Genomic DNA, 8,595 nt, shown 5'->3' with positions numbered 1-8,595 from the left:
TGGGCTGATCTGTTATTTTGAGTGGGCTCTTTGATGAAATGTTTTCTCCGTTTGGTACCGCTGAAAATGTATTAACAAATGAAAAAGGCGTTACCGCAATTACCAAGGTCAAAATACTGAATCGATTTCATACAAGTTTATGATTTGATTTAATTGACAAATTGACTCCATCAACTTATTTTTTTCATTTTCATCCTAAATCTTTTTTATGAACATACCAAACAAAGGGAATATTTTAATATTGAAAAATTATTTTGTATACTACAAATTCAAGAAGTACTTTTGTGAAAACAATCCGTTACTGGATTTGATTAACTTATCATTTTTTTATGTAAAGATCGATTCATTATTGTGTTTTTGTTTTACTCAAACTAGTCAACCACCATGTAACGCTGTGGTTTGTTTGACAGCTTTTCATCCTCTGAGAATTTTAATTTAACTGGAGAAAAGTTTTCTTTAAAGACATAAAGTAAATACAACATTGTTTGAGTCAGCAATTCCAGCCAGGTGAACTTGAAAAATGATTCCCGAAGTGTTTGCATTGCACCACCAGGTGGATGTCGGATACCTCAAATAAAATGATGCTTACTGTAATTATAGATGCCTAAAGTGCAAGAAATATAGTCATTATCACCAATATTCTTAATTCACCCAGTGAACTTCAGCTTTGTTTTCTGTGGAAATGATCCATGTTTTTGCAGATTGAACTTCTGTGGAGTGACGCCCTCTTCATGTTTCAATATTTCAAACCCAAATCGCTGCCGGAGTTTGACAGCTATAAGACGAGTACTGTGTCTGCTGAACTGGCCAATCTCCTCAGAAGATTCGCAAGTATCGCTCCCCAAACTGAAACCCCCGTCCTGTCCATGGAGGAAGTGGCGGCTTACATTGAGGGCATTACAGAAAAGGTCAGTGGGAAACAGCAACTTTAATCTGTTGCAATAAAATATTCATATTTAACTCAAAGTTTTGAGACTTAATTTGAGATTAGAGGTAAAGATTTGACTTAATCTTCCAAAAAGGGACTTGTGAGGACCTCTGGTCTTTTGTTACAAATCACGACTCCTAAAGTGTTGAATTCTGATTTCTTCTAGGCCCCCTGTCTTCCCACAGACAGCGCCCCCGCACCACCAATCATCAATGAGATTTACTACCTTTTGGCTGATTATCATTTCAAAAACAAGGAACAGACCAAAGCTATTAAGTTCTACATGCATGACATATGCGTGTCTCCCAACAGGTAGAAGATTTCTTCAGGAATAAATTGGTTTGCTATTCGTTTTAACAATTTTCCTAAATAGATAGTTTGACAGAATGCGTCTTCCTGCAGGTTTGACTCGTGGGCAGGTATGGCGTTGGCTAGGGCTAGCCGCATACAGGAAAAGCTCAATTCCAATGAGCTAAAAAGCGATGTACCGATATGGAAGCACTCTGAGGCAGTACTGAACTGCTTCAAGAGAGCCCTGGAGATTGACAGCTCCAACCTGTCCCTGTGGATTGAATATGGCACCATCTCGTACGCGCTGCACTCATTTGCTTCTCGCCAGCTGAAACAGTGGCGAAACGAGCTTCCCCCAGAAGTTGTTAAGCAGGTGAGGCACCTGTAAGCTTATTGCAAACCCTAATGTTTGATTTATTTATTTATTTTCCTTTTTGTCAACTTAAAATGAATGATTCCAAATTCCTGCTGTGTGTGTGCTTGTATCAGATGGAGGAAAGGAAAGACTCCATGTTGGAGACGGCGTTCCTGTGTTTCCAAGGTGCTTCTAGCTGCGAGGGTGATAGTGATGAAGAAGAATGGCTCATACACTACATGCTCGGGAAGATTGCAGAGAAACGCAAAAAACCTCCAGTGGAGTATCTGCAGCTCTACAAAAAGGTTTGGAAATCCTTTTTCATTTCGTTCCCGAATTGCAGATTTTTACAGAACAGCAAAAACACACAAAGTTTTATTAGTGTGTGGGTGGGTCTTATTTTTTCCACCTATCTTTCCCGTGCTCTTCTTGGAGTCTTTTCATAATACACCCACAGACTGAACATAGCTGCCTTATGGGTGTTTTTTCTTTCTAAATTGATCAATGCATAGAGCAAGTCTTGGCTCTGTGATTATATTAATTTATGCAGGTGAGCCATGTGTAGCAAACCCTCTGTGAAAACGCTACAAGCCCTAATTACTGCTCCTGCATTTGTTCATTGGAAATTCCACGTTTTTCTAGTGTACATTTATGTGGTTAACTTACAGAGTTTTGTTGTTGACTCTCATCAAACTTGTCTTTCAGGCTGCACATTATCTGCATGAAGAAGCTGCCAGGTACCCTCGTAAAATTCATTACCATAATCCCCCCGACTTGGCCATGGAGGCCTTAGAGGTAATCGCCTGCCAGTGATTTGTAGTTCAAACTGATTCTAGTTATTAAATCAGACCCATTAGGAATCTTGCACATCAGACCCATTATCCATGCGGTTGCAGATAATTGAATATATTTTTTTTCCTCCAGTTGCATTTCCGTCTGAGCACCAGCATACTGAAATTATTGGAAGCTAACAAGCCTGATCTGGACCATGAACTCCTGTTCACTTTGCTAGTTGAAGCAGCTACTGGACCATTTGCCAGGGGGGAAGAGAAAAGTATGCCGAGCATGCCAAGGACAAACGAAAAGTAAACTAAAGGAGGACCACTCATGAGAAAAGAAAACAACTTTGATACCACGGCAGAATATACATTCTTCCTTGTTTTTCTTTTCTTTTTCAGAGAAAAGCCCCCTTCCATGATGGACGAAGACTTTAATTGTTCCCCAGTTTGCATAGGGAATGCCCTGAGCTCCTCTGTTCCAGCAGTGACCACTCCAGGTCTGACATCTCCTCCTTACGTGGCCACGCCATGTGACCATGATTACGCCAAACGCAAAACACTCCGAAGGCAGCAGTGGCAGCAGCAACGGCATGAGGAGCAGCAGGCTGATGGTACAGTCTCAGTCCTAGGGGTTGTAGGGGTCGGGCTTTTGCCCTTTCTGCACTGGGACAGGAGGCCCTCTGGGGAGCGCTCAGACTGCTAATCACCATGCTCAGTGGCTTTGTTTTTACTACTCGATCCTCATGCACAGGGTGATTGGGATGTGGTGTAATGGGCAATATGGCTAGTGATTATTTGACCAATTTTACTAAAAAAAAAAAAAAAATGAATGACCTCCAGGGAAAAAATGAGGTTAAGCTTTGTTGACAGCATTAAGGCTAATGAGGCTTTGTCTAAAAGTCTGTTGGCTGCTGCAAATTAGTAGGATTATTGTTATAATCGTTTCACAAAGTAAATCAATTTTCTTTGGCATTAATGTGATTTGTTGTTTGTGCTTTGGTGGTTTTAAGAATTTAAATTCACAAAAAACACAGTTATTTAAAAAAAAACTTTTCATACCCTATGCAAAGATAACTATACAAAACAAGTGGTTTTATCAAGTTATTGTGCTTTTTGCAGGAAATGTTCACATATTTTGTTTTAAAGAAAAAAATTAAATCATGCAGTTAGAAAATGTCACTTGTTCAGCGAGTATACATTTCTTTATTTTCATTTTTTGGACATTTCTGGGCATTGCCAAATGCCGTCTTGAGAAACACTTCTGATCCGTATTTCCTGTGTGATTTTAAAAATATAAAGTGTGTCCCGCCACCCCGTGCATGTATGAAGTTTGTTTGAATGTGCAAGTAATGCAGCCATATTGCCCATGTTGCCAGTGTTGTCATCCTTTCCAGATTCCTTCCTACCTACCTACCCACCTGCCTACCTGCCTGCTACCTCTTTGCCTGCTTGCTTTTACCACCTGCTTTGCCATTTAAATGCATGGAGTTCTAATGGGGTGATTGTTTTTGCAGCCAAACAGTCTGTCCTTTATTACAATCCCCTAAATTGTCTGGTGTATCTAATTGTCACTTTTTTTTTTTTGTTTGGGAGTACTTTCAGTGAAAATTGTCTGGGGATTCATTTTGTTCAAACTCAGCGTTTTCTTTTTTTTTTTTCTTTTTGGAAGGGGGGATTTAATTTGTAATTAAGTCCAATTATTTTTGAAAATGCCAAGATGGAAAGAATGTTCTGTTCTTGTGTGTAAGCACAGAACTTTGAGGCCAGGGTTAGGTGGGCAGTCTAGTGACAGTGGTCAGTGCTGATTCTAACGGTAGAGTAGAATCATTGACTGTTTATAAGAACTGGAGTGAGTGACCCCTCCCGGAAGTTAAAAATGCTGAAATCCCATGGACTTTAATTGAGAAATATACAGCTATTACTCATTCATTATATATCAGAATAACCATTCTTGCTTTGATACTTTTTTAAAATGTTTTTTTAATATTTTCTTTTTGTAGCACAAGTCATTCAAGTAATTAATTAGCCAATCAAATGCCTCAATAAGAGTATGTGGCCTTGGATCGAATGTTCGAAACGTTTGACATATTCTCCCAAGCCCACTTTCAATCGGTAGGATATGGACTTCCAACAAGCTCACTCCTGATTGGTGAGAGTGGTTGATTTGGACCAATCACTTCTTAGTGATGATGCATAGTTTCAACATCGTAACATCCGTATTAGCGACTGAATTGACCTCATTTTGGAAAGTCCTTTTCTATGAGTGATGTCACACTCACCCTATCTAGTTCTCATATACAGATAATGGTTAGAACCAGTTTCAGATGTGTATTTTTCAAAGAAAAATCAAGGAAATAGCTATTTTTATTCTTAAATTATTCTAAATTAACCGTTTTTAACTATTAGTGGGGTGATCATCTCAGAGAAGTGTACAATGCTGAGTATTTGTAGCACATTATCAATTGGTTCAGGTTTTTTATTCATTTCACGGAATCTTTTTTTCATTGGGTTTGGTGCAGTCTTGTACAGCATCTTCTGTCTGATTAAGGCTCTACTCTTTCAAATGGGAGTGGCTTCAAATCTTCCAATTTGTTAAGGAAATCTTAATTACTACACTTTTGGCTTTCACGGATAACACTTTAAATACATTTAGAGGTGAAGTTGTGCTTAATTTTTTTTAAAGCTTCCCCGTATCTTCTACAGCCTCATCGAGGTTTGACCATGATTACTGCCTACCCAGGTCTGCAGTATGGCTGCCTTCCCTCAATGGTACTGCTCTTCCAACCCACCAAAATAAAAGTGCTTTCTATTATAAAGCACTAAAATGCACAGCTGTCAGTTTGCACAAACTATACAGTACCATAGGAGCTTTCCTGTTAAAAGCCCATTGAGTGTGTTAGTTTTCAAATGTAATAACTGAACTTTTTTTTTAACTTTTTTTCTTTATGGCTGCTGAATATGAAGGTTGAGAAGTATACTTGCATTTTTTCATATATTTTCTGAACATTTGTGATTAATGTTGTAATAATAAGGATTTGGAAGTCAATAATATTTTGGTAAATACTTGCATTCTGTTTCCCTACAAGTTTCAACAGGAACTTATAACTAAATCAGCAACTATCACCCTCATTACATTTACTGCAGTGTGAATAGTTGATTGAAATTTGTTATTTATTTTATTCACCAATTCAGGAACATTAACTTAACAAATGTCTCTTTTATTCAATTTTAGTGGCTATAGTTAGTAAAGCATGAAATGTCTGTTTTTTGTTTGTTTGTTTTTGTTTGGCAGAGCGCAGTCAAGACAGTGAGGTAGTATTGCTTTCTGACTCTAACTCAACCCAAGATGCCTTCACTGATCCCACCAGTTCTCAAGACAGCAGTCACAAACCAGTGTCTGTCAAGGCTGGTTCATCGTCGTCAGAAAGTACAACCCCTGTGAAGGACTCGCAGCCAACCCCTGATGAAGCAGGTATTCTGGATTTAGAAGATTCCCATTTAAATTTTAAAGACACTTTTAATAAATTTGAGGATGAGTGATTGATTGCCAAAGTAAAGTTTGATTTTATGTGTTTAAGTCTCACATAGAGACTTTACAGGCATCCAGATGGAAGAGAAGTTTATCCAGGAGGAAATAGAGGCCATCGTGGTGATAGTGCCTGAAACTTCAGCCACTGCAGTCTCTGCAGATCCTCATCCTCTTCCTGGTCCAACCACCCCCCCAAAGCCAACGTCCTCTCAGACACCGACCAGCGAAAGCAAGAAAAAACCAGAACCTCCGGCTGAGGTGATCGAGGTGCCCAAAGCTCTGCCAGTGGAACGGGCTGAACAGAGGAGGATGCTAGTGGAAATGTGTGTCCGTGCTCTGTTTCTCTGCCTCAGCCGCTTCCCTCAGCACTACAAAAGTCTATACCGTCTGGCCTACTTCTACACCAACAGCAAATCCCATCAGGTCAGTCCTTCATTGTTTACTGACAGCACCTATTTTTCCATTATATTAAAAACATCACCCATGAATTGTATGTATATTAAAGCTTTGATGGTCGTCTGTAGGATGTTCATGGGTCTTAAAGCACCACCCAAAAGAGATGAGTGGCTGAAACCGACTGTGTTCAGGTCTCTGTGGGCAGAGGTGTGTGTGTGGGTGGCAGCACAGTGCGCTCAGCCAGTTTGGCACAAAGAGACAGTGCTGAGCTTTACTGTGATGACAACCTTCTGTCAGCTCTAGCGAATTTAATACATGGCCTTTTCCCATATTCAGCCAGGGGAGATTTGGGTAAATAAAGAATGGAGATCTTCATTTTGTTTGACTTTCATTCTCTGCTCACATTTTTGTGAACTTATTGTTCTGGTTTTAGTTTTATGATTGAAGAACCATAAGTTTGAGAGAACCGTCTGGTTCAGGCTATAAGTTGGTTAGAGAGCCAAACGGTTCGATAATGTATCAACCAGGGAGCTGGTTACATTCAGCAAGCCGATAAATGATAAAAAATATTTTATTAGCCTCTCAAAGGCACATCTGGTGTCCAAGTGTTAATAATTGTTGCTGTTGTCGATGTAAGCTCTCTAACAAAGCCCTGTGAAGATTGATTTTCCTCAGGTTTCAGGAAGAAGTTTGCTTGGAGGTTCTTGGAAGTTTCTTAGACTTCCCTGCTTTTCCTTTTTTCCTTTTACATGTTACATGTTATATGTCTTGAATGACAGCCAGTGCTAGGAGGCAATGATTTGATGACAGCCACTTGATGTGATGCTGTTGACACGGGTTGCTAAGCTGCTTTCAAAGCTCTCACACCTACAATGTTAAAAGCTTCTGTGCCCAGAAAAAGCCATACCACTCCTGTTGACTGTCCATTTTTATCCTTATTCCCAAGCCAGAAGGAAATGGAGCCTTTGATTTGTGCTGTATGTCAGGAGTATTTGTGAAAGATAACCTGAAGTGGCATCGACTTGCTATCTTACTCAAACAGGGCGTTTGTATTGACACTGATTTATGAGTCACTGGGGTGTGAAGAGGCCTGCATTTTTCTGATTGTAATGAGCAGGTTTATTTTTCTCTATTAAGACTTATTGTCCATGACTGTTTCATTTGTGGAATTTTATCAATGTACATGCAGATTCATATTTGCCTTTGGGGTTGTTTTTGCCTCATATTTTTTTTTTTATTCCAACTTATTCTTCATCACAGAATCTACAGTGGGCTCGAGATGTGTTGCTAGGAAGCAGTGTCCAATGGCAACAGCTGAAGCACATGCCAGCACAAGGACTGTTCTGTGAGCGAAACAAGACCAACCTATTTAATGTAAGTCTCAATTCACATGCATCCACTTCTGTCATTTAAACCCTAATTATCATTTTTAATGCATTAATATGAATACGATTTACTTTGAGTGTGCAACCAATTAACAGTCAGAAACCATTGACTGTACAAGAGAACTGGAGCGAGTTAGTGTGACGTCACCCATAGAAAAATTACATGCTTCCAGCTCCGACAAAATGAAGCTAATTCAGTCACCTTTTTTTTTTTTTAACACAATGCGGTCAACACCATTTTAGAACCAGTAAGCAGTGATTGGTCTGACTCTAAATTTCTATGGCAACCACTCTGGCCAGTCAGGTGTCCACACCCCCACCACATGAAAGCGGGCTGCAATCTGTATGGAGGAAGGAAGATAAATTGGTATTCATAAATACAAAGTTCTGCACACCTTTATATTTTGTGCACAACTTTGCAGAAACAAAATGAATACAACAATTGGTTTTACGTTTAACATGTCTCTTTTGAATACGACTCTTCTTTGTCTTGAATATGAATTTCTCCTGTTCCCAAACAGTCAAAAATACATCACGGGGTCACAGGCTTAGTGCCGGAATATCGATTGATCAAACTGCACATATCTGTTCAAGTTTATTTATTTAACTAAAATAAAACAAAAATTTTAAGAATGTTTTTGCTACCATAATGGGAAAATTATCTTGATAGCCATAGCTGTTGAAAATTTCATAAATCAGATCAAAATATAGCGATCTCTGACCACATTTTGTGGTTGTCAGCTGATTGTGTATACATTTTAGCAGCGGATCATTTTAGACCCAGAAGTGGTGGAAAACAGCCCTAATAGAAGTAGTAGACATGCCACTCTACTCATTAGCTGGTCTAAAGAAAACATGTCTATGAAAATTACTTGAAAAAAAGAGGATGACTAAACAAAAACAGCTAAGTTAACTCAGAGCTAAAGTAGATG

At 39.1% G+C, this 8,595-nt stretch overlaps 1 protein-coding gene across 1 annotated transcript in view; it reads left to right on the top strand.

The window, feature by feature from the left end:
* cabin1 (calcineurin binding protein 1) overlaps window positions 1–8,595 on the top strand; it is a gene marked incomplete in the record, with an annotated part of 39,581 nt that overhangs the window by 6,762 nt on the left and 24,224 nt on the right. Inside the window, 11 exon segments of the mRNA XM_024274998.2 lie at window positions 702–908; window positions 1,095–1,240; window positions 1,331–1,592; window positions 1,709–1,879; window positions 2,280–2,369; window positions 2,499–2,659; window positions 2,753–2,964; window positions 5,057–5,122; window positions 5,646–5,825; window positions 5,932–6,305; window positions 7,539–7,652. Coding sequence (XP_024130766.1) covers window positions 702–908; window positions 1,095–1,240; window positions 1,331–1,592; window positions 1,709–1,879; window positions 2,280–2,369; window positions 2,499–2,659; window positions 2,753–2,964; window positions 5,057–5,122; window positions 5,646–5,825; window positions 5,932–6,305; window positions 7,539–7,652 — 1,983 coding nt within the window.

This window comes from Oryzias melastigma, linkage group LG9 (assembly GCF_002922805.2).
Source record: "Oryzias melastigma strain HK-1 linkage group LG9, ASM292280v2, whole genome shotgun sequence".
Classification (NCBI taxonomy): domain Eukaryota; kingdom Metazoa; phylum Chordata; class Actinopteri; order Beloniformes; family Adrianichthyidae; genus Oryzias; species Oryzias melastigma.
The sequence above is the reverse complement of the archived record's forward strand: the minus strand, read 5'-3'. Positions and strand labels throughout refer to the sequence as shown.